Here is a 23,968-nt window from a genome sequence, read left to right on the forward strand (position 1 = left end):
TTATAAAACCTTTTTTATCTATATTATAGATATTATATAGCTTAATCTTAAATTTCTAAAGCTTTTAATCTATAAACTTAAAATATAGGGAATATTTAAATATAAAATTAGCTTACTTATATAAGATATTTATAATAATATCCTAAGCTAATAAGAGGTCTTATTTATATCTTTTTATAAAATATAATAGCTATTGCTTTTTAAACTCTTTTTTAAAAATTTTTTTATAAAGTTTTATAATATTTTATATAAAAGAGATAAGTTATATTCTATAAGGCTATTAATCTATTTAATAAATATTTTTTCTTACTAGATATTTAGGAATTATTAGTTTTTATATTAGACTATTAACAGGCCCTAGATACCCTTATATTATTATGTTAAGATTATATAGTTTATACTATATTTTTTTGCAATTTTTATATAATTAGGTTTTTTGTCAGGCTCTAAAGACTTTAAATCTTTAAGAGCTAATAAAATAGGATCTATATTAGTAGTTTGGTGGGTGGTTGAATTAATTGGGGGAGTTTTAAAAAAAACAGTCGGCAGGTGGAAACGGTCGTCAGATGACTAAACACAGTAGCGCACGTGACCTGACGCGCTGCTCGTCGCGTTCTCGAAGAGATGCCTTTCATCAAAGGGGAAGACCATACATCTGCAGGCCGTCACTTGGCCACTTCACGTCTTCAGAAACAAGGAAACTCCATGGCTCCAATAGTCTCCCAGCAGCTGATTCAGTCACTGAGCCAGCAATGGCCTTGTCGCGAGCTCCAGATTCGGCAACTTGCAAGCCTACTTAGCGTAAGCTCTTTCCTGTGCGCTTAGCTACTCGAATCTGTCGATAAGATTGAATATTAGCTGACCCAATTTTTGGTATTTTGAGCAGCCTACGATACCTAGTCCAGCAACGTTGGTTGTCCACGGTATCTCTGCAACTTGCAAGTCGACAATCGTCCGCGCCGTGCTCTCATCTCTCGATGTACCCCATGCGATCGTGAAAAGCGCAGAGTGTATAACCGGACGACATTTGCTCACAAAGATCCTACTGACGGCCCTTGAGTCGTTAGGTCTTAAAGATGAGTGGGAGAAGTTTGGCAAGGGGAAATGCGAGCATGCCAGTTCATTGGCGGTGCTGCTGGCCAACGCTCTGGAATCGAAGATGGGGAAGGTCCAGAAGTTCGTAATAGTTTTGGACGGTATTGACAAGCAAAGAGAGGCGCCATATACTATGTTGTCGGCATTGGCGAGGTTGGGTGAAGTGGTCAGTATATGCCTCTGGTTTCATGTCTCGCGGCTGGCGACTGACTCTGCTAGATACCATCATTATCCGTTGTCCTCATAGTGGGATCTACACCGCGACCCCTCTTCCTACATTCAGCAGCAGTGCCTCATATCAGTTTCCCTCCTTACACTAGGACCGAAGCTATCACGATTCTCACTGCCGCAGAACCACCGCATGTGGACGGTCTCCCCGCAGAAGCTGCTTCGAAGCTCTATCCCCATTTTGTTTCTACCATCTATGATTCTTTGGTTGGGCCTACTGCTGGAACGATCCCAACTTTTCGGTCTATATGCGAGAGACTTTGGCCTCGTTTTGTCAGTCCCATCGTGAATGGGGAGAACCCCCCTGGAGGCAGCCGGGAATGGGACTTTCCGCGGCTGCTTGTGAAGAATCGATCGCTTTTCCGACAGCAGGGTGAATCTGCACTTGTTCATCGCATCGTTCCGGAAGGCTCGTCGACTGGGAAGGTTTCAGCCCCAGCACCCTCACCACTGCCTTCATTACCTTATTTCCCGACTTTAATCCTAACTTCCGCCTATGTGGCATCTCATACACCTCCTCGTCTAGATACTATCTTCTTCTCGAAATTCTCCTCGTCGTCTCTGTCCGCACGGAACAAACGGTCACACCACAGACGACGCTTGAAGCTGCTCTCCCAGGCGCGAGCGGAAGACAGCCGAGACGATTCCCAGGATCCTTCAACCCCTAGTAAAAAGGGGAAGCGTCAAAAGACGCGCATCACCAAATCGACACTTGAATCCGCGTTAGCTACATCATCCGCTACGACATCAGCTAGCAAAGGAATCACGGGGCCTTCTACCATTCTCACCGCTAGACCATTCCCTCTAGAACGACTTATCGCCGTCTACCGTGCCATTGACCCCAATCCTCCCGCTAATCCTATTCGCGCAGCATCAGTGGCGGACGCAATCTATGCAGAGCTCGCGACTTTGCGACGTTTACGGCTGGTGGTGCCCTCCTCAGGCGCGGCTAGCAGCAGTGGAGGAACCGCAGACACGGGAGAGAAGTGGTGCGTCAATTTCTCTGGAGACTGGATCGGCGATCTAGCGAAGGGAATCGGCGTCGAGGTCGGAGAATGGTTAGTTGGTGGTTTGGACTGATCGTGAGAATGTCGTATCGCCTGGTTGCGTTCTGGGGATCTAGCAGAGATTTGTACTATTATAATGTGCATTATTGCATTTATGAGACCAATGATAAAATCATTACAATATTCCATCCTGCGGATCACATTCCGCTGTTTCTGATTCCATTAACATTACCACGTCCACTCCTGCACCGTGGGCCCATCATTTACCAATAACCGCGGCGTGTGCGTTCCCAAAGCAGGCCAATCTCCCGACTCGAACAGTACAGCTCTCGTCTGGCCTCGCTGACGAGCTTCCTGAAGAGGCGACGGCACTATTTGCCCCGTTCTAAGGGAAAATAGTTCAGGTTTATGGTCCTCGATCACTTTAAAAGAGAGAAGAAGTTAGTTACTGTGATTTGGGTTTTGTTTATCTGGGTTTGGCGGGTGGGCAAGATGGAGAGAGATGTACCTGCGGCAAGGAGCCCAAGATCAGGACTAACATCAAAATCGCAGATAGTCTCGCTGGAGTATTCTGGAAAGGTGATGTATGGCTTTGTGGAAGAGTGACGATGGCTTGTGGGTTTGGGCCGAGTCTGGAGACCGTTGGCCGGGTAGCGGATGTCGTATATTTGGAGCTTTGATGCTTCATTTTTAGTGTATTATTCCCAGGTGAATCGACAAGGTAAAGGGGAAGGGAAGGAGAAGGTAAATGATTGAACATACCGACTGTCGTCCTGACACCGCAAGTCTGTATTCATCTACTTTTCGAATCTTGGCAACAGACCTGTTATGCTGTAATCTCGTCACTGTACCACGACTGCGGAGGTCATGGAAAAAGATAGAGGAATCTCGTAAGCCGGAAACGATGACTTCGGAAGTAAGCCATTCGACGGACATTACGCTGGCGTGTGAATGTTTCGGTCTGGGTGGGATTGCATCCAGGGGGGTATTTTCGGGATGTGGAAATGGTTTAGGGGATAAGGACCAGCCGTATCCGATGCCTTCTAGGGTGTGTAGGCCGTCTGAGGTTCCGACGGCGAAAAGTGGAATGTCTCCTGTTGGACATGGAGAAGAGCACCATAGGGATGAGGACCCTGGCATGCGTGTCGGATGGGTTACTGGGGGAGTTGTTAGCACTCGAACTGTAGATACAGGGTGTACTAAGCTAGTTACGTACAACCAGAGGGCCATATATACATGTCCTCTCTGTCTTCGGGGTTAGGTAGTCTTCTCGTTGCTAGAATTGAATCGCCTCTTGGTCCGCTATCCATTGTTGCTCTGTAGCATGTTAGTGAGTTTCTTGGCGGACGGACTCGGATGACTTACAGAAGGAATCCAGTATGACTGAGAGAGATTGAAGAGAGCTATGGCCAAGTTAGCAGGTGGTATCCGGTAACAAGGATGTTCTAATGTACCCTATATGGTTCTCTGTAGAGTGGTCGCTCTAATGAGTTGTTGTACGTCCAAGTCTCGCGATGAGATTCTGGAAAGCACATTCTGATATGGTCAACGCTGTCCGTCCTCTAGATCCTTGACAATTGATGACTTACGAGATTACCGACTCGCCTCCAATAAGGCTTCCTTCATAACGTAAGTACTTTTCCATATAAGCGGCATTATAAGAAAAGTTCTTACCTGCCACCATGAGCCCTGAGCGACTACTGCGCTGGAGGAACCACAGCTGATATTCTGGCGTATCTCTAATAGACCAAAACTTATGCAACTCCCTTCGTCGCACTTGGCTCACATATGCTCTTCCTTGCTGCTCGAACATGATGCCCCTAGATCGCGGCTCTGCATTCACTTCTCTTTCTACCCCGATGAGCGGGTGCCCAAGGGAACTTGATCTCTTGATTCTTTCCGTTGCAACTCTGCGTGCGCGGAAGATATCTTTCTTGCGTTTCTGCTGACTTGTAAGTACCATGACTAGGAATAGAAAAGGATAAGTTTGGGAGTGATAACCTTCTCATCTAGTCGTCTCTGCTTAATGGCCCTTTCAGAATATTGGGATCCCGATGGCGCGACATGGTTGGCTTGGATTTTGAAGTATTTGTTCTTTTCGGCGTCTAGTTCAAAAGTGAGTTAGTATCATGTAGGAGGAACCAGTATGATGACCAAATTACTTGGTATAGTATAGGAGATTTCAGGTTCTCAAATTGATAGAAACAATAAGACACTTCTTATTCCATGGATGTATTCTCGAGTACAAATGCGGGTGAACCGCGTCGAAGTTATTCAAACAAAATAGTTTCGACCAAGAGCAGAGAATCCGTAAAATACAAATCAAGTTATGCTAATTAACTCACCATAATAAAAGCCTGGGATATCCCTGGCCATCTTGCTTCTAGCTCAATATAAGCAAGAATCAGGAAGATAGGCTGAGGTCTGGACGCGCTAGCCAGTCACGCGTGGATACCGATCTCCCTCTGACCCTGGTTGTAGCTGATCCTGAGAGTGGTTTCATACAAAGATCTATAAAGACTCCATGGAGACAATGCCAGAGCGTAAGGAGAATCCAGATATGCACCGGAGTCGAAAATATGGTCTCCAGAGGTTCAGCAAGTGCGGGTAGAAAATAGTTGCCGCGAAGTCGATAAGATCCGCTGCGGCCACAGACTAAGTAGTTGTCTAAAGTAGCCAGGGTGATCTATTATGGCATTTAACGTGTAATATGTTTCTGCAGGCAATATTTATCTGACGCGATTCTCATGAAATTCTTTTCTGATCTTATCGCATCGCGAACAGTGACGTGCGTCCCGCCAACTGGCTTATGTAAGACTATCTCGACGGTTGGATGAAATGTGATTGGCCCATTGTGCTTCCACAGTGTATAAGGATTCGAATTCTCGTTTAAGGTAGGATTGAAAACGGTTATTATTGAGCTAAGAAAGGATATGGTCGCAACTATGGTGAGTTTCCAATGAGGTATTTCATACAAGATGCATACGCCGGTCGGTGTCTTGACACTTGTGGTCTGGTGGAAGGAAGTCGCCTTTTATTCGCCAAGGAAGACGGAATTCCAGATAATAATGAGCAACATCTGACAGAAAAGTCTCCTGGAGTCTCCTAGAAAGAGTCACAGATGTCAAGAAAATTGGGATATGCAGGGTATCTTCTTCCCTCTGTCTCTGTGTCCTGACTCGTGCTTCTTACATCCTATCACAGGAAACTGGAAGGGCTCGATACCTTTGCCAATGCCACAGGTGCATTCCTCCATATCAATATGGTCTACTGTAAGTGAGGTACTTTGATAATGGACGCCACGCCTACGTATTGTGTCGCTAGGGATTGACTTTGGCCATAGCTCGCAGCTCATACAGTGCCTACCGTGGACAATACGGTATGATATAACAGAGCAGGGTGTGAACTGAACGAACAAGAAATCATCAGAATTAATGTATATAGTACGAATTCTACGAGCCTTCTCGTCCTATAGCTAACAGCTATTTTTATCGCTGTCATAATGGTTGGAGTGTGTTTTCTGTACTGTGTTGCACACCTGCCTTCATTATTGTGGCCTGTCGCTGCTCCTGCTTAAACTCGGCCTCCTTCCTATCTCTGCTCCTCCACCCCTTCCTATTTTCGTCCTTTGTCTTCTTTTCTTACTTCCTTCTGCTGCTGTTCTGGAGTGAGTCTTTTCCTCCAGATTCACTCGTTTGTCTATCTAACTCATTTGCACGCTTTCTTTTACTAACTTGCTTATACTCGTAGTCTTTATATCATTGGTGTGATCATTATACTCGGTCATCAGGCTTTACATCATGGTAGAATCCAATGGCGCTGCCCCCTATGTGGGCTCAACCCGTTTGGGGGCTGAAGTGCCAGCGAGAGACTTCGACGGTGTCACGGAAAGGAAGCAGATCGAGCCCACGACAAATGAGAAACAGCTCCCACTGGACGACAACGATGAAGAAGACGAGGACATGGACGCGCTTATTGAGGAGCTCGAGTCACAAGATGGTCATATCGATCAGGAAGACGAAGCTGATAATGAACCTGGCGGTGCTCGTCCTGTCCCTGACGAATTGCTTCAGACAGATACTCGCATCGGTTTGACAGATGCTGAGGTTCTGCTGCGGCGTAAGAAGTACGGGCTCAATCAGATGAAAGAAGAGAAGGAAAACATGATGCTGAAGTTTCTCTCCTATTTCGTCGGACCGATCCAATTTGTCATGGAAGTAAGTGATAACCGAGTCTCCCACTCACACCTATATGTGATCTGGATTAGCACATCGAGCAAGAACTCTGGGAATATGCTAATTTGGATTTATTTCGAATAGGCTGCAGCAGTTCTTGCAGCAGGTCTCGAGGACTGGGTCGATTTCGGAGTCATCTGCGCTTTGCTGCTTCTCAACGCAGGCGTCGGTTTCATTCAGGAATTTCAAGCTGGCTCGATTGTCGAGGAACTGAAGAAAACGCTCGCACTCAAGGCAATCGTTCTTCGTAGCGGAAGACTGGTTGAAATCGAAGCACCTGGAGTCGTTCCCGGAGATATCTTGCAAGTTGAAGAGGTAAGCGGTGGCAGAGCATCTGGTTGCTGCATAACACTAATCAGCGCAGGGTACCATCGTTCCAGCTGATGGCCGTATCGTCACTGAAGATGCTTTTCTCCAAGTCGACCAGTCTTCCATCACCGGTGAGTCCTTGGCCGTCGACAAACACACGGGAGATACTTGCTATGCCTCGTCAGCAATCAAACGGGGAGAAGCCTTCCTCGTCGTCACTGCAACCGGAGATAATACCTTTGTGGGTCGTGCAGCTGCTCTAGTCAGCGCAGCATCAGCCGGCTCTGGTCACTTTACGGAGGTCCTCAATGGCATTGGTACTGTTTTGCTGATTTTGGTTATCCTGACCTTGCTCATTGTCTGGGTGTCTTCATTCTATCGGTCTAATGGCATCGTGACTATTCTCGAGTTTACCCTTGCCATCACCATCATCGGCGTCCCTGTCGGGCTTCCGGCTGTGGTCACGACTACCATGGCTGTTGGCGCTGCCTACCTTGCCAAGAAGCAGGCTATTGTCCAGAAGCTCTCTGCCATTGAGTCTTTAGCTGGAGTCGAGATTCTTTGCTCGGACAAGACGGGCACCTTGACGAAGAACAAGCTCTCTTTGGCCGAGCCTTACACCGTGGCTGGGGTTGATCCTGAGGATCTCATGCTCACAGCGTGCCTAGCTGCCTCGCGCAAGAAGAAAGGAATCGACGCCATTGACAAAGCCTTCTTGAAGTCTCTCAGATACTACCCACGAGCCAAAAGTGCACTCACTCAGTACAAGGTCATCGACTTCCATCCCTTCGACCCGGTTTCCAAAAAGGTTGTTGCCGTAGTCCAGTCTCCCCAGGGGGAACGAATCACCTGCGTCAAGGGTGCTCCTCTTTTTGTTCTGAAAACTGTCGAAGAGGACCACCAAATCCCTGAGGAGATTGACAATGCATATAAGAACAAGGTCGCCGAGTTTGCTACTCGCGGATTCCGCTCACTTGGAGTTGCTCGTAAGCGTGGAGAGGGCGCATGGGAGATTCTGGGAATCATGCCTTGCTCTGATCCACCTCGTCATGATACTGCAAAGACCATCCATGAGGCGAAGACTTTGGGTCTTTCGATCAAGATGTTAACCGGTGATGCTGTTGGTATCGCCCGAGAGACTTCGCGACAGCTCGGTCTAGGGACCAATGTATATAATGCGGAACGTCTCGGTTTGGGTGGTGGCGGCGACATGCCTGGTTCTGAGGTGTATGATTTTGTCGAAGCAGCAGATGGGTTTGCGGAAGTATTCCCTCAGCACAAATATAACGTTGTCGAGATTCTACAACAGCGTGGCTACCTGGTCGCCATGACGGGGGATGGCGTCAATGATGCTCCATCTCTCAAGAAAGCCGATACAGGAATCGCCGTCGAAGGTGCCTCAGATGCTGCACGCTCTGCTGCCGATATTGTGTTCCTCGCCCCAGGTCTATCTGCCATTATCGACGCTTTGAAGACTTCCCGCCAGATCTTCCACCGCATGTACGCGTATGTGGTGTACCGAATTGCGCTGTCACTGCATCTGGAGTTTTTCTTGGGCCTGTGGATTGCTATCCTTAACGAAAGTCTGAACCTTCAACTGGTTGTCTTCATCGCTATTTTCGCAGACATTGCGACTCTGGCTATTGCTTACGACAATGCACCGTATTCCAAGACACCAGTGAAATGGAATCTTCCTAAACTCTGGGGGATGTCCATTATCCTAGGCGTTGTTCTGGCTGTAGGCACGTGGATCGCCCTTACTACCATGTTTGCTGGCGGAGAGGACGGTGGTATTGTGCAGAATTTCGGACGACGTGATGAGGTCCTTTTCCTTGAGATCTCGTTGACTGAAAACTGGTTAATTTTCATCACCCGGGCCAATGGACCGTTCTGGTCCTCGATTCCATCGTGGCAGTTGACAGGAGCCATTCTGGTTGTTGATATTGTTGCAACCCTATTCTGCATATTCGGTTGGTTTGTCGGTGGCCAGACCTCGATCGTGGCTGTTGTCCGTATTTGGATCTTCTCATTTGGCGTCTTCTGTGTAATGGGCGGGCTCTATTATCTTCTCCAGGGGTCTGCCGGGTTTGATAATTTGATGCACGGGAAGAGTCCCAAGGGTAGCCAGAAACAGCGTTCCCTGGAAGATTTCGGTGAGTGTCTCGTACTGACTGCATCTGAGTTAGAATATCATATACTGATTCTATTTCTAGTTGTCTCGCTGCAACGAGTCTCCACGCAGCATGAGAAGAGTTCATGAGATCTGGTTGAGACCAGCTGAAGCAGCGGCGGTTCTCCCTCTTCTGGTGATTGGCCACGGCATACATGATATGCCCCCTTTCCGGTTCAATGACTGATCTCTGATGATGCGCTGAGCTCAGATCTTCCTGCATGTCCCATGCCTAGTAATGCCGCTAACGTATCCTTGTCTTTTGGTCCAACACTTGTGGCACCGTATTCTGACTGGTGTAATTTCTTTTATGGCGACTGTCCCTTCCACATGACTATAGCGTCTTCTGTGTTCGTTGCACTGTGGATATATACCTGTTTATGGAGAGCATGCCGGTGTGGAGTCGCGGTGGTATATAGCTTTCATTATTGTTTGCTAGGTACAATGGGCAGTACAGGAAATAGGAATAACAGGACTATTCTCATGCAGATCATAGCAGCCAGGATAGAATGGAAGTCCGACTGTCAATCAAGGTCATGTAGTAAAATCACAGATGTAAACACTACACGTAGCACCCGACAGCATGGGAGAGACTTATGGCAAAAATAAGAAATGACATCGCCAAAGTACGGACTACCTTGTACATGACAATCCCGTCTCCAATGTCCCGCGGGGATCGATTGATCGGCGGGGTGAATCTCGGAAAATAACCAGGAATGCGGGGAAGCCAGACGCGATCACCAGATCCGTTCAGCACCGTCATTCAATTGAGCCGAGAACAGCCCCATTCGCTTGGTTTTGCTCGGTAGAATATGAATCGGTACAGTGTATTTTGCGCAATGGCACGGTAGTATTGCTAGAAGAATCGGCTCATGCGCGGGCTGGGACTACCGGGTACCTGGATATATAAGAGACGTAGATAGTATCTCAACATGGAATTGCAGACTAGGTGTAGAGTCGGTTCTTTCTAGACGGATCGATACAGGACCAGATGAAGATAGAACAAAATGAAGCCGTTATTCGCAATCCTCACTGGTATCATAGCAGCAGCAGCAGCAGTGTCTGCGCAGTCCTTCGATCCCAATGGAGTCACATCAAACCAGGGCTTCGATCCAGCTAAGGTCGGAACGAACAAGACGACCAATGCGACGTATTCGAATCCCATCATGACTGCCAATGCGGCTGATCCGTAAGTGATGCTTTTCATTTGAAATTGGTGAGCTACAGACTAATTTTGGGATATACATATATAGATTCATGACACGATACGACGACTGGTATCTGTTGACGTATACAACGAACGATAATATCACGTTGAAGAGATCACATTCTCTAACAGATAACTGGGACGACGCAGAGACCCGTGTGGTCTTCAATCCAGATCCAAATAGCGGCGAGCCGTGGGCGACTGATGTTCGTTTTTCAGTTTTAACTCCTCATATAATAACTCTCTACTCTTGTTGATACTAATATACTAACCAACTCTTCCTTTCAAGCTCTGGGCCCCTGAAATCCACAACATCTCCGGAAAATGGTACATCATCTTCAGCGCAACCCCCGACGCTGACTCCCCCCACCCCCTCCAAGACGCAATGTGCCGATTCTCCTGCCCAGCCATCAACCACCGGATGTTCGTTCTCGAAAGCTCCGGCCCCGACCCCTGGACATCAACCTACAATCTAAAAGGCATGCTGAACACCTTCGACCAATTCGCCATCGACGGCACCTACTTCCACCACTCCAATAACCTCTACCATATCTATTCCTGCTGGGAAGACAAATATTCCGCCTGGCCGGCAAACCTATGCATCACGCGCCTCTCCTCCCCCTGGAACGTCAGCTCATCGTTACTCGAACGACGAATGATCTCCACTCCTTCTGAGCCATGGGAACAAGTACCCTACGGTCGAGCGGGGCGATTAGCTACAAACGAAGGACCGCAGCAATTAACGAATCCGAAAACAGGACAGGAGTTCATTGTGTATTCGGCTGCGAGGGTGAATACGCCGTTTTATTGTCTCGGGTTGTTGGAATTGGTGGGTGATGATCCGATGGAGTATCAGAGTTGGAGGAAGAGGAGGGATGGGTGTGTGTTTCATCAGAATGGGAAGGAAGGGGTGTTTGGGACGGGGCATGCGAGTTTTACGGTTAGTAGTAGTAGTAGTAGTAGTGAGGATGGGGTGGAAAGTTGGTTGGTTTATCATGCGCAGACGGAGGCGGATCCGAGTGGTGAGTTTTCGACCCTTTTTTTTTTCTTTCTTTTCTATATCGGATGTTTTGGGCTCAGAGAATACGCACCGGTATACCTGGTATATATATGGCTAACAGTATATATTTGTTCTAATTAAAAAAGCAAACCTCTACCGAACAATACGAACTCAGAAATTCACCTGGAATGAAGAAGACGGCACGCCTATTTTCCCTGCTGCTGCGAACGGGCCATTTCCTGTTCCGAAGGGGCAGGTCTCGTGAATCGAATCATTAATTGTGTGAGTCAATCTCAACTACTCAACCACTCAGTCGGTCAGTTATGATAGATGAAGATGAAAGATCAAGATCGGATTGGATTAGATTAGACTAGGGTGGGTTGGGGGTGGGGGTTTGTGTGTACTGTACTGTACCTGTGGGATTAATTATTATTGTCTGTTGTTCATATTCGTTCTCCTCTATATCTATTTCTGGCTGGGGATGGGTATTGTATTTTGGGAGATGGATGGTAGGAATTGATTTAATATATAGATGGGCCTTAGGAGGATATGATTAACCTGGGTAGGTTGTTTGCTATACTCTTAAGTTAAGTCGTACCGCGGAAGAGATTCTCAATTACATTAACTAACTACATATACATGGATTAAAAACTACCTTCTAGTAACTCTTATACAGTTGTAGACTCCTAACTTCTGCTTCTTATATAACACCCATACTCTGTACACTACAGCTCACAATTAGGAAATAATTAATTAGAGAAGGTAAAACGGCAATCTAGCTGAATATCCACACAAAATCCAGGACAGAAACTATTTGCCGCGCTTTGTCCCCCTTTTCTCCCATCCACTCACCATTGTGCTTGCGCATGGTCGTTGTACAGTAGGAGATCGAAGGCCCGGCTGGTCATAATCAACACAAATCATATGGTAATGGTAAAAGGGTCGGGGAATACAGATGCTAAAATTGGAGATACAAAAAAGAAAAGCGCAAACGAAGGATATATGCAAAATGCAATCAAGACTTGGACGTCAGGTAATCGGCGGCCTGGAACATGAGTCAGCGGTGGCTATCTCTAACTAATGCATGCTCCCAATGTCTAACTGACCTTATCAATGTTATAGTCAAACTTCTCCAATGCAGCAAGGGATTCCTCTCGTGGGTAACCCATGCCCGTCAGCCGCTGCAAGATTAAGTCGTCTTCGCCCGTGTCAGCTTCCAGAGCCCATCCCGGCTGACGCTTAGAGTTCGAAGACTGCGTCGACTCCTGCGCATTTCCGTTGCTCTCACCTTCCTTTGGTGCTCCAAGGGGCGCAAAGAGGGCATCCCAGTCATGATTCGTTGCGGAGCCATTGCCTGACGCCGGAGACTTGGATGCATCAGCAGAAGGGCCTGCGGTATCAAAGCTGAAAAAGTCTGACGAGCCCGCATTGTGAGCGGGGAATGCCGCCTTGGGAGAGTCAAACGACATGTCGAAGTCGGTCGGGTTCTTGTTCGCGTTCGGTGTCTCAAACTCGTCATCATCGTCATCGTCGTCATCCGTCTCCTTGGCCGGAGCCAGATCAAGACCAGCAAAGGCAGCCTCAAAATCAGGCTTGCCAGCAGGCTTCTGGTCAGCGGCAGCAGTACCCCCCGCGGCATCCTTCTGTGCCTGGCCAGAAACGATCGGCGCACCGCTTGACGATTCTACAGAATGAGGAGCATCCGGTGGCTGCGTGGGATCCCCACGCTTCGGCAAGAGACCATTGAACTCGCGAGGGAAGTCATCCTGGGACTGTTCGGTCTGGTTGTAATCGGGAGGCGACTTTTGAGAGTCCGCAGGCGGAGGTGAGATTGAGGCGGTGCTTGTGCCAGGCGCTGGGAATGCGTGTAGCTGTGAAGCGTCTACCCTTTCGTTCTTAGAGCCATCCTTGGTCTCTGGCGGGGAGGAAGGCGTGAAGTTATCATCGAACCCCATTGGAGCCTCGCTGTCGGTGCTATCATCATCGTCGTCATTGTCGAGTTCTTTAATCGGGGGGAACTCGCTCTCCGCGACCACAGGAGGAGCAGCACCTCCGTTTGTCTGGCCGGTATGCTGAGGCTTCATGGACGCAAAAGCTTCATCAAAGTCGTTCGCCTTCTGGGACTGCGATCTCTCCCGCGCCATACTTCCAAACAACTCGTCGAAACTTGGGTCCTTCTTGGCTTCGCCCTCTTGTTTAGCGGCGTCAGAAGAAGGGAAGTTTCCCGGCATCTCAGGGAATGGTGATGGCTTCAGCTCTTTATCCTGCGGCTCATCAAAAGGGGACTCTATCTTTTCCTCGGGCTGCGGCTCTGATGGTGCAGCAGCACTTCCCACTGTCGATGCCTCCGACGCCTCAGCTCCAAACCTGCTGGCAGGCGGAGAGACTCTGGTTGAGGACGTCACTGACTGTGCCTGGAGGTCATCTCTCCCAAGGGGCAGAAAGGACGGGGTCATTTGCCTCGACTGGGACAGGGCTGGGGCTTCGCCGGCCACGCCCGGTGGAGGAGGGGAGACAGAAGGGGTGGGCACTCCAGATGTGGTCGGTGACTTGGACAGACTTCTGGCTCCCTGGACTGCAGAAGGGGATGCTGCCCGGAAAGCTGTTGGAGGCGGCGGAGAAGAAGTCGTCGGGGCCGCAAAGGATGGACCGAACAGATTGTCAAATGCAGTCTGCCGGTCAGTAGCTACTGGAGGAGTCGTTTCGGACGAACCGGTCATCTGTCTCTTGAAAAAAGGGTTTGTGCCTTGGCTGGTAGTCGAAACAGCCGGGCTGGCGACGCGCGGTGTGCCGGTCACGGCACCGATGGCGGCGCTGTCTTCTGGTTCTTGCCTATCCCTCCCTATGGCATCGATCTCAGCCTGGATCTTGTCCCTTTCGCCCTCCACCGTCGCCAACTGCTTCTTGTTGATGGCCACGAGGCCCTTCTGCTGTCGGGCTTCAGAACGAGCCTTCTCCAGCGCCGGCTTGAGTTGGCTAACAGCAGCGTTCGCCGCCTTGATCTTCTCTTTCAGGCTCGCATTCTCACTCTGATCAGCGGCCAGTGCGGCGGAGACCTGGTTGTACTGGTTCTGGAGGTCTTGTCGGCTGCCTTCGATCAAGGCGTATTCTTGCTGTAGCCGCTTGGTTTCAGCTCGAGAGGTATTCAGCCGCTCCTCGAGGGCCTTGAAGTCCTTGACCTCCTTCTCGTACATCGCTCTGGCCTGTGCCAGTCGCGCTTCAAAGTCACGCTTCTGCTGAGAATTCTGTGTGAGTTCCTGCTCGCTGGCTGCACGCTTTCCCTGCACGTTCTGCATCTCCCTGGACAAGGAGCCGATTTGGTTGGACAGGTTAGCAAGTTCGGTCGTCTCCTGAGTGAGCTTGTTGCTCTCCTCCGGGTCATTGTCACCCAGCAGATCATCCGAAGGCGGCGGTGGTGATTTGATAGGCCGTGGAGGGCTTACAGGAGATGCACCGGTCAGCTGCGGGTTCAGACTCTGGCCAAAAGACGACGTCGGGACGAAGGGCCTAAAGGTAGAAGATGCACCCTGCGGAGAAGAAGCTCGCGCGGGGGATCCGGGAACCTGGAATGCCGTGTTTGATCCTCCCGTCATTTGAGGAATCTGGGATGGAGCGGCCGGCGGCGGCGGCGCAGCGATAGAATCCAGTCCGAATAGGTCATCGGCGGCAGATCTTGGAACTGGTGCTGGTGCTGGCGCAGGTACAGGAGCCGGCGCTGGTACCGGCCTCGCGAATTGACGACGCATGCTTGGAGGTATCAACGCAGGAGGGAGTACTTGAGGAAGAGGCTCCTTTCTAGCCCGCTGCCCGCGGACCAGATGCATGGCGACGGCGAATTCATCTGGGGTGAGCTGCCCGTCAGAGTCGATATCCGCCAGGTCCCATATTTGAGCCAGAACTTCCTCCGGCAGCTGTGCGTTAGTGAAGAAAGCGACGGCCTGGTCGCCGCTGATCGCGCCCGCCTTTGCGGTATCGACTGTTGTGAAGATGTTGTCATAGTGTGCCTTTTCTTGAGGCGTGATCAACCAGTCGTTACCGGTAGACTGCGCTGAAAGAGGAGATGCGTAGAGCTGTCTGTTGATGGGGCTCTGGGTCCGCTGGGGGCCGGTGAACTGCTTAGGGATGGCAGGGACTGGGGGGATGTCTGAGCCTTGCCGTGAGCCTGTAGATGTCCGGACCCCTCTGCGAGCAGCAGCCTCGAACAGTGCGGGGGGTAGAGTAGGGGGGATGGCTCTCATGGCACCGGTCTTGTAGGAAGTCAACAGGTGCATAGCAACTATGAACTCAGTCGCATCCAGAGCTCCGCGCTGTCTCGTATCCGCCAAATTCCATATCCGACCCAAGACCTCATTTGGTAGTCGAGCGCGCTCAAAGATCTGCTTTGCAGCCTCACCTACGCGACCATAGATATTAGCCCATGAACAACACCCCACAGCCGGTAGACGTACCTGAAAGAATACCCCCCTGGACATCAGACTTCTCGAACAAAGAGTAGAACTTGTTCACATCATCCGGATTCAATGGCGGGACCCGTGCAGGTCCGCCAGCAGAGGGCGGGGGACTGACGGCTCCGTCGGCAGTGCGCGGAGGGGGAACGGTGACATTCAGGCCTTCGAACTTGGGCAACGGACCGGCTGCATACACGATATAACCCGTTAGTACCGAGGTAGCCTTCTTGTGCAAATCGAAAATGCGCAGCCGAAAGTGTACTCACGCTGCAGTGCCAATTCCTCCGTCGGTACGCGACCAGCTTGCGCATGTCCAATCAATCTCAGCACGACGCTGAAACCCGACGGCGTCAGGAGGCCTCTGTTCTCTTTGTCCGCGAGTTGCCAGATCTATTGCCATCCCAGTAGAAATAATCAGCAATCAGGACTCTTGATGTGTGTTGATATTCCATACGCGACTGGTAATTGCACACGACGTACCAATCCGAGTGTATCCGGAGGGAGCTTGGTCTTCTCGAAGAACGGCACGGCAACCTCACCGGTGACGACACCGAGGTTGGTGGTATCTGCCGCCTGGAAGAGCTGGTAGAACACCCGCTTCTCCTCCGACGTGAGGTTGAGATTGGGATGAGTCGGTCCTGCGGCTTTGTAGATATTCCTGTCAGCTCCGCTGTAGTACATACACCCTGGGGCCCTCATCCCCTGCTATGCGCTCCAGCCAGCTCATGGTGTCTTCAAAAAAGGCCCGTACATAGGGAGCTTTTGGTACTCACCTGTCTCCGGCATGATTGCTGTTCAGGACCACGTGGACCTTCTCTTGCTTCCCAAGGTAGCTAGATGAGAGAGGGGGACGACGCCAGTCGCTCTAGTTAGCTAAGGGAGGCCAGCGGCATAGACGGCCCAACCGCCAGCTGAGAGGGGGGCAGCGAAGCAGGCAGAAAGGATAGATAATGCTGGAAACAATTGAGAACAGGCCCGGACCGTCAGCAGAGGGAGAGAACGGGGACAGCCCGTAGACTGGGAGGAGAGAATATCGACGGGGACAAGACAAGGTGCTTGCATCGAACGGGGTAAGATCATAGCTGGATGGAGTTGGGAGGTCAATTAATGCTAACTAACTAACTAGTGAGTTAATGCTTCCGGGGAGAGCTGCTTACGTGACCCCGTCACTCCCTCCTGGCCCCTCCAACTCCACGCCGAACAAAAGGGATAAATGGATGGATAAATCCAGGTGAATAAAAAAAAATAAAGACACAGACTGTTTTTCTTTATTTGTCTTGATGAGAGTGAAGATATCTCGTCAGGTCTGGTCTTGTCAGCATCTGCGTGGTCCGGGGGTAGCTATGGCATACTATGGCATACTATGACGGCACGACTACTCCTACTACAGTAGTAAGTAGAATAAGTAGTATACTACTATTACTGCAACCAACGGAACGAGTGGAAAATTCATTACTTTCTTAGGGATATTAAAATTGGTATAGCCCTCCAAAGAAACACAAGAAATGAGAGTCTGTCCTGGACGGCCGGAGCTAAACAAATTTTCTTTCTCCCATCGCGACCGAACAGTTACCCCGAGTCTCAGGAAAAAAAGACCCTTCTTTTTGCCTCTCCAGTGCGCGCAAAAAGAAAAAGATAAGGAAACATGGCTAGATGGCTAATGGCATGGGTATATTACGAGACTCGGCGCGTGGTAGCTTGGTGCAGGGTCGTCACGCCGTTGCTCTTCACCACCTAGCTCCCAGCTTCCTCTTCGACGCCTGCAGAGGGCCTTCTTCCGTCTAGTACTCGGCCTCGACCTCCTCCTCTTCCAGCGAGTCGCTGGCCACCTCCTCGTAGTCACGCTCCAGGGCAGCCAGGTCCTCACGGGCCTCGGAGAACTCACCTTCCTCCATACCTTCACCAACATACCAGTGGACGAACGCACGCTTGGAGTACATGAGGTCGAACTTGTGGTCGAGAGCGGACCAGGCCTCGGAGATGGCGGTGGTGTTGGACAGCATGCAGCTGTTTTCGTCATTAGCAATCTGACCCCATTTCGTTTTAGGCAAGGTAATACTTACACAGCACGGTTGACCTTGGCCAGATCGCCGTTGGGAACCATCTGTGGGGGCTCGTAGCAGATACCGATCTTGAAACCGGTAGGACACCAGTCGACGAACTGGATGGTGCGCTTGGTCTTGAGGGTCGCGACGGCGGCGTGGGTCTCCTTGGGGACGACGTCGCCACGGTACAGCAGACAGGTGGCCATGTACTTGCCATTGCGGGGGTCGCACTTGACCATCTGGTTGTTGGGCTCGAAGCAAGACATGGTGATCTCGTTGACCGAGTTGGACTCGTGGGAAGCCTTGGCAGCAGACACGACGGGGGCGTAGGCGACCAGAGGGAAGTGGATACGGGGGTAGGGGACCAGGTTGGTCTGGAACTCGTTCAGGTCGACGTTGAGGGATCCATCGAAGCGCAGAGAAGCGGTGATGGAGGAGACAACCTGGGCGATCAGACGGTTGAGGTTGTCGTAGCCGGGGCGCTCAATTCCGAGGTTGCGGCGGCAGATGTCGTAGATGGCCTCGTTGTCGACCATGAAGCTGCAGTCGGAGTGCTCGAGAGTGGTGTGGGTGGTGAGGATGGAGTTGTAGGGCTCGACCACCGAGGTAGCGTTCTGGGGAGCCGGGTAGACACAGAACTCGAGCTTGGACTTCTTGCCGTAGTCAACGGAGAGGCGCTCCATCAGGAGAGCACCGAAACCGGAACCAGTACCACCACCGAAAGAGTGGAAGACGAGGAAACCCTGCAGACCAGCGCAGTTGTCGGCCACGCGGCGGACCTTGTCGAGGACCTGGTCGATCATCTCCTTGCCGACGGTGTAGTGACCACGGGCGTAGTTGTTAGAGGCATCCTCCTTACCGGTGACCATCAACTCGGGGTGGAAGAGGGAGCGGTAGGGACCGGTGCGGACCTCGTCGACGACATTGGGCTCGAGGTCAGCGTAGATGGTACGGGGGACGTATTTGCCCTGGCCTGGCGGAGTGAAGATGGCGTTAGAAGGTGGGCGACAAGCATCAATTATTTAGATCTATATCATCATCACATACCCGTCTCGGAGAAGAAAGTGCTGAATCCATGGTCGGGATCGGCGGCTTTACGCTCCTCCGTCAGGTATCCATCGGGCTATGTGTATTTGTCAGTCACGAACATCCGGTGAGGGGAGGGGACTGTCCGTCTATGGCGGTGTCACCATGACGGCCACAGACAGGATCGAATGGCATACCTGAATACCGTGCTCGAGACAGTAGAGCTAGAGAGCAGTCGTGTCAGTAATCGCGGGATATCTTTTTCCGGGATTGAAAGATAGGAGGAGGAGGGGGGAAAAAGTGATCGTGCTCGTACCTCCCAGCAGGAGTTGGCGATCTGGCAACCAGCCTGACCGACTATAGACAGCAAATGAATATCAGCAGGGGTTCTTCTTGCAGCATGCAAGCAGTGGTGATAGGCCCAACGCACCGTTCAAACTGATAACTTCTCTCATCTTGTCGGGTTGACCTGCGCGATGCGGAGATCAATTGATAGGGGGCAGAGTGGGATGGCGGACGTGATGGAACGGAAAAGGCCACGGACGCGGGAGGAGGGAGAACCGCTAATCCACAGCAGAACGGGAGGAGAAGACCGTTGGAGGGGAAGGTAGAAGTGATTGATGGACAACGGGGAGGATGTAGAGATGGGAAGATCAGAGAGACTCGAGAGGCTCTGCGAGTGAAGCCAAGCGGTTCGTTTTTGTTGTGGAAGAGCCAGCAGAGCGCAGGAGCCACCGCCTGCGCTGTCATTTGAGCCAGTTCGCTGCCTTCGCCGCGCTGGTTCGTGTTTACTTCGCCCGATCCGGTAAGGCGCGTGACACGCGTGTCTTCATTGGTCAATCCTTGCCCCGTGACTCCCCCGTGATCCCGGCCGGCGGTGAGTAGGGGGGTGTGGTCATGTGATGTATCAGTCAGCAGGGTCCATGACGGCATTTAAGTTAGTTAACTTAACTGGATCATCATAATCGAGGAGATGGAAACTCGTTGCGAGCTGGCAATCCAAGGACCAGGCCAATGGCAAGTTCAATCAATCCAGGTTCTGCGTCAGAGATCAATTAATTATCCTGGTGCCTTCATATGGTTATACCGAATCTTCGCGTGACAGATAGAGTGGCCAAATCCTCGACTCGTCCAGTATGTATGTACTCCGTAGTCAGGATCATCCATGATGGCCGCCATGCGCATTTCTGAAACACCCCAGACTCCAGAATCCAGATAACCTACTCTAGTGCAGATCATCAATCATCCTAGTCAATTTCCTCTAGACGCGCTTAATTCAATCATCTTCATCTTTCTCAACCCCAGAAAAATAATCGGATGAAAAACACAATGCACCTCCTCAGCTCCCTCCTCCCCCTCCCCCTCCTATTATGCCTTCTATCCCTTCTCATCTCCCCCACCAACGCCAACACCGAAAAGACCATCTTCATCGCGCCCCAACCACTCCCGGTCCCCTCTCAGCAAGCGGCCATCGATGATCTCGGTCTGGAACGCTTATCGCCTGAAGCACCGGTGCTGCGCACGTATCTGAACGCGTCGTTCCCGACGGAAGAGGCGCCGTTGGGGTCCGAGTCGTGGTTCTTTCTCGAGGATCTCAACCCCGGTCAGAGGTATGAGGTCAGGGTCTGTTGGTTGGCTACGGTATGTATTTCTTTCTTCCTTCCTCTCCTCTCTTCTTCTTCTGATTTTCTTTTCTTCATACAATATTCAAAATGTGAAAATCAATGCTAACAAGAAACCTAAGCAACCAACCTCATTCCACCTAACAACATACACCCTCTCATCCATCCTCGAAGACGACCCGACTCTCCTCTCCTCCATCACCGCCTTCAGCTCCTCTCGTCTCTCTTCCCTCGAAGCTATCAAACCCTCCTCGCAGGACGACACTCTCGTCTCTTTCTCCGACCCCTCCCATGCGCCCCCATCCACCTCCTCCGCCTCACCCAAAGAATCCGTTCTCTTTCTACGCATCTACGCTGCGGCCGATTACTTCACTCTCGATGAGGGCCTGATGCGTTCCCCCCCGCCCGTGCTGGTCGATTTGATCCTCGATCCGTATTTACTAAATGTGTTTCCGAGATCGTTGGTCCCGACGGCGGGGTGGGTGATTGTTGTCGCGGGTGTGTCGTGGGTGGTGGGTGGGTTCGTGGTTAGGTTGGTGCAGGGGATTGCGAGGGAGGCGGAGAAGAATGAAGAAGAGGGGAAGAAGAGGCGGTGATTGTTGTTTTCGTTTTATTTTATTTTATTTCATTTGTTATTTTGCGTTACTTCTTAAGATCAGGTGTCTGGGCTGTGAGATTATGTCTTCCTTGTTTCCTGGTTTCCCATCAAGGTCAGGGTCATTATGTCCAAGTTGGATTGTATCATTACCATCACGGAGGATGTCAGGTAGTGCTGATTTCTGCATACACGCGTGGTTGGTCGTGTGTCTTGTATTATATATTGTACGAGTCAGAGTATTTGTGGTTTTAATCGGATAATAGAGATCACCGTTACTTTTAGAAGACAGAGTAAGTACTTGGCATAGTCAACTGAATCAATTATAAGCTACATTGATCAAAGTGGCCAGGCACTGGAAATAAATCCTATCCACCACAAGATGGTTGATTGATACAAGAACTTTTATAATTAATTCCTCCCATCCCTGACGCCAGAGGCTATGCCTTTGCTGCAATCAAGTACACCTCGTACAGTACATAACTGTCGAGTTTCTTTTTTATTTTAGCACAAGTATTTTCAACATTCCCATAACACCGGATCACCTTTTCCCAACCTCTCCCTTCCTAATAGTCCCGCAGGACCGCAACCATGTCATCCAGTCGAGCAACCTCACCCAGCAGGAGAGCCTCCTTGTCTCTCCACTGCTGCAGCGTCTGCAGCTCCGCCTCGGACAAATAGCGTTCTTCATTGCCCTTGACATCGCTTCGTTCGCACTTCTCCAGAAACTCCTTTAACCGGTCCCGTTCGACTGCGATCCGCTGCAGACAGCGGGACATCGCTTTGTAGATGTCCTGCACAATGTTGCGCCGCACCCGATCGGGGTCGTAAAACCACAGGTAGATCGTCTTTGACGGCTGACGCTGTGCGTCCCGAGGAACTTCCTGCAGATCCACGAATCCGCCCGCTTGCATGCTGGCAAGAACCTGTCTGAGGTCCTTTGGGGGCAAGAGACTGATTTCCTGCAGGCGCTTCTCATCAAGCTTCCCCTTCGAATGGAGTACTCGGGCAACACGCAGCGCTACATCGCCGTAGCGAGCCTCGATCATACGCTCCAACTCGAGATGGCGGAGCTTGCGGGCCAGATGCCGCCATTCGACCGTCCAGGTGATGATACCTGTCGTTGTGCGTCGAGAAGAAAAGTTATACGGTGGCTGAGCCAGAAGTGCCAGGTGCTGATCCACCTCGTAGGCGCGGCTACGGCCGCCAGGAGCTTCATTACCGGCAGCATTCCCACCGTCCTCCTCATCCAGAGGCCGTTTACCGCGTCTGCTGGCAGTCTGTGACGGGTCCGCAGGCCCGATAGAGCTTGCGAGATCGAGGTCCGGGTCGATCTCCTGAACTAATGCGTGCAACGGAATAGCCACCGAGTATTGTTCTCCTTCCTCTCCCTCATACGGGATTTCTGGCTCATCACGGCAGCGAGGGGTCTGGTATTCGATGCGACGGAGAAGAGTCTCATAAACCTGAGCGGTTGCGGCTGATGTCCCCTGTTCAGATAGTTCGACCAGGCGACGGTTCCTGAAAGCAACGTCTAGCTTCTCGTAGTTCACGCGAACAATCAGGCCAGACTAGACCAGTTAGCATCCGTTGATCCATTGCCAAGCCGGAGAATATTCACCTCCATCGGGGCGGTATCCTCAAATCCCCCCTCGTCGTCGGACCAGTCATTCTCTTCGTCATCATCCTCATAACCAGCCGAATCGTCCACCTTCTGCTTCTTATTGGGGCCGTCTACCGTTCCATTCGCATGTCGTCTCTTCGCACCTCGTGGAATTCCATTGAACATCAAGCCACGAGAGAGGTCGCCGTCTGTGCGCTCCTTGACCATCTCTACAGCACCCTCCGCGACGGCCTCCTCGAGTTTCTTTCCCTTCAGCATCTTGATGTCTGACCGGGCCTTCATTGCCCGTTCTGCGTAGAGCAGATTGTCTGCGGGGCTCTGGAATTGAGCCTCGCGGACACGGATGATGTAGCCGTGGGCAGCAAGTGCTTTGAGAGTTGGATGAAGTCTTCCAGCGCCCTCTTCCGCTGCGCGGTCACCATTGACGTCATTCGTGTGGTTTTCTGTTTGGCCGTTTTCATCATGTACACCATTTTCACCATCCTCAACGGCCAAATCCTCGTACGGCTCTCCCTCGTGCTCCCCATTGACGCCATTGGTCTCCGGCTGCGCTGAGTCGCCGCCCTGCAATTCCGGCAGAGTCTCGAGGTAACCGACCTGCGCGTGTCCCAGGAAAAGAATCGCAGACATCACTTTCGACGCATATTTTCCCAGCCGGTCTTCGATGAATTCGAGAATCTTGCCGGATCGGATCAGGTAGTATGCGGCCTGCATATTCGCCTCGTAGTACGTGAGTCCGTCATCATAGGAGGTGTAATGGAAGACGAGGTGATGCTGGATCATGGCAGAGAGGCCATAGCGTAGCTGCCGGTCTGACAGACCCGAGTAGAATCGAAGACGGGGGAGTGGGAGTCGATCGTAACGGCGCAGCGTGGAGAAGATCCGCTGCAGGAAGGTCAGTACATGATTCACCGCGAAGAAATAATAATACCTCTCGGGCAAACCCTGAACAGGGACCAGGGCATTGAGCATCAGGACAGACATACCGCAAACAGCTCCCCGAAATTGTCTTCGATCAGGAGCGTACACAGCTCCGTGGCATACTGTCGCAACGATTAGCGGCAGAAAGCTATGCGGCGGGGTGCAGGACATACTTGAGACATGGTGGCAGGACCTCTAGAGAAATGCCAGCGCCTCCAGAAGGGTGGTCAAGGGGTCACCGGCGGCGGCGCAGGAGCATCGTGCGAGGAGCAGCGCCGGGGAGGAAGAAGAAGACGATCTTGATTGTCTCTATCATCATAATAAATTATTATATTCTGACTTTCTTCTTTCGCAGCTGCTGCCCGCGCACGTGACAAGGTCACCTGACGTCACCTGACGAATTGCCGGTTCCGCCCGCCCTCGTCACCGCAGCCAA

At 51.0% G+C, this 23,968-nt stretch overlaps 9 protein-coding genes across 9 annotated transcripts; 4 read left to right on the top strand and 5 right to left on the bottom strand.

The window, feature by feature from the left end:
• Window positions 1-705: 705 nt before the first annotated feature.
• Window positions 706-2,403, top strand: C8Q69DRAFT_408867 (putative origin recognition complex subunit Orc5; the record flags this gene model as incomplete). The annotated part of the gene is made up of 3 exons (XM_028628222.1): window positions 706-801; window positions 887-1,261; window positions 1,315-2,403. 3 exons carry the CDS (start codon window positions 706-708, stop codon window positions 2,401-2,403), a joined length of 1,560 nt encoding a protein of 519 aa, XP_028481453.1.
• A 155-nt stretch (window positions 2,404-2,558) lies between these two features.
• Window positions 2,559-5,078, bottom strand: C8Q69DRAFT_438584 (hypothetical protein; the record flags this gene model as incomplete). Its single annotated transcript, XM_028628587.1, has 10 exons — window positions 4,676-5,078; window positions 4,332-4,435; window positions 4,005-4,272; window positions 3,920-3,950; window positions 3,785-3,866; window positions 3,696-3,733; window positions 3,547-3,647; window positions 3,093-3,487; window positions 2,780-3,004; window positions 2,559-2,744 (listed from the first exon to the last, which is right to left on the bottom strand). The coding sequence occupies exons 1-10, from the start codon at window positions 4,704-4,706 to the stop codon at window positions 2,559-2,561; spliced, it is 1,461 nt and encodes a 486-aa protein (XP_028481454.1). The 5' UTR covers window positions 4,707-5,078.
• Window positions 5,047-5,794, bottom strand: C8Q69DRAFT_481154 (hypothetical protein). The gene is made up of 3 exons (XM_028631576.1): window positions 5,674-5,794; window positions 5,535-5,602; window positions 5,047-5,477 (listed from the first exon to the last, which is right to left on the bottom strand). The coding sequence occupies exons 2-3, from the start codon at window positions 5,576-5,578 to the stop codon at window positions 5,300-5,302; spliced, it is 222 nt and encodes a 73-aa protein (XP_028481455.1). The 5' UTR covers window positions 5,579-5,602; window positions 5,674-5,794; the 3' UTR covers window positions 5,047-5,299.
• A 13-nt stretch (window positions 5,795-5,807) lies between these two features.
• C8Q69DRAFT_438588 (plasma membrane ATPase) lies at window positions 5,808-9,134 on the top strand (the record flags this gene model as incomplete). The annotated part of the gene is made up of 4 exons (XM_028628588.1): window positions 5,808-6,547; window positions 6,650-6,880; window positions 6,930-9,027; window positions 9,088-9,134. Exons 1-4 carry the CDS (start codon window positions 6,131-6,133, stop codon window positions 9,132-9,134), a joined length of 2,793 nt encoding a protein of 930 aa, XP_028481456.1. The 5' UTR covers window positions 5,808-6,130.
• Window positions 9,135-9,840: 706 nt separating this feature from the next.
• On the top strand, window positions 9,841-11,633 carry C8Q69DRAFT_481165 (alpha-N-arabinofuranosidase 2). The gene is made up of 4 exons (XM_028631577.1): window positions 9,841-10,233; window positions 10,298-10,457; window positions 10,541-11,273; window positions 11,398-11,633. The coding sequence occupies exons 1-4, from the start codon at window positions 10,052-10,054 to the stop codon at window positions 11,514-11,516; spliced, it is 1,194 nt and encodes a 397-aa protein (XP_028481457.1). The 5' UTR covers window positions 9,841-10,051; the 3' UTR covers window positions 11,517-11,633.
• A 633-nt stretch (window positions 11,634-12,266) lies between these two features.
• Window positions 12,267-16,380, bottom strand: C8Q69DRAFT_408809 (synaptic vesicle protein EHS-1; the record flags this gene model as incomplete). The annotated part of the gene is made up of 5 exons (XM_028628220.1): window positions 12,267-12,296; window positions 12,358-15,644; window positions 15,700-15,885; window positions 15,966-16,089; window positions 16,180-16,380. 5 exons carry the CDS (start codon window positions 16,378-16,380, stop codon window positions 12,267-12,269), a joined length of 3,828 nt encoding a protein of 1,275 aa, XP_028481458.1.
• Window positions 16,381-17,420: 1,040 nt separating this feature from the next.
• Window positions 17,421-19,699, bottom strand: C8Q69DRAFT_117417 (tubulin alpha-1 subunit). The gene is made up of 6 exons (XM_028625171.1): window positions 19,201-19,699; window positions 19,087-19,127; window positions 18,968-18,994; window positions 18,792-18,867; window positions 17,763-18,717; window positions 17,421-17,706 (listed from the first exon to the last, which is right to left on the bottom strand). The coding sequence occupies exons 1-6, from the start codon at window positions 19,223-19,225 to the stop codon at window positions 17,481-17,483; spliced, it is 1,350 nt and encodes a 449-aa protein (XP_028481459.1). The 5' UTR covers window positions 19,226-19,699; the 3' UTR covers window positions 17,421-17,480.
• Window positions 19,700-19,728: 29 nt separating this feature from the next.
• On the top strand, window positions 19,729-21,274 carry C8Q69DRAFT_481171 (hypothetical protein). The gene is made up of 2 exons (XM_028631578.1): window positions 19,729-20,411; window positions 20,515-21,274. Exons 1-2 carry the CDS (start codon window positions 20,088-20,090, stop codon window positions 20,986-20,988), a joined length of 798 nt encoding a protein of 265 aa, XP_028481460.1. The 5' UTR covers window positions 19,729-20,087; the 3' UTR covers window positions 20,989-21,274.
• A 1-nt stretch (window position 21,275) lies between these two features.
• C8Q69DRAFT_481176 (DNA-directed RNA polymerase III subunit rpc3) lies at window positions 21,276-23,870 on the bottom strand. Its single transcript, XM_028631579.1, has 4 exons — window positions 23,706-23,870; window positions 23,598-23,654; window positions 22,609-23,496; window positions 21,276-22,558 (listed from the first exon to the last, which is right to left on the bottom strand). Exons 1-4 carry the CDS (start codon window positions 23,712-23,714, stop codon window positions 21,554-21,556), a joined length of 1,959 nt encoding a protein of 652 aa, XP_028481461.1. The 5' UTR covers window positions 23,715-23,870; the 3' UTR covers window positions 21,276-21,553.
• Window positions 23,871-23,968: the final 98 nt, after the last annotated feature.

This window comes from Paecilomyces variotii (genome assembly GCF_004022145.1).
Source record: "Paecilomyces variotii strain CBS 101075 chromosome Unknown C8Q69scaffold_16, whole genome shotgun sequence".
Taxonomy (NCBI): Eukaryota; Fungi; Ascomycota; class Eurotiomycetes; order Eurotiales; family Thermoascaceae; genus Paecilomyces; species Paecilomyces variotii.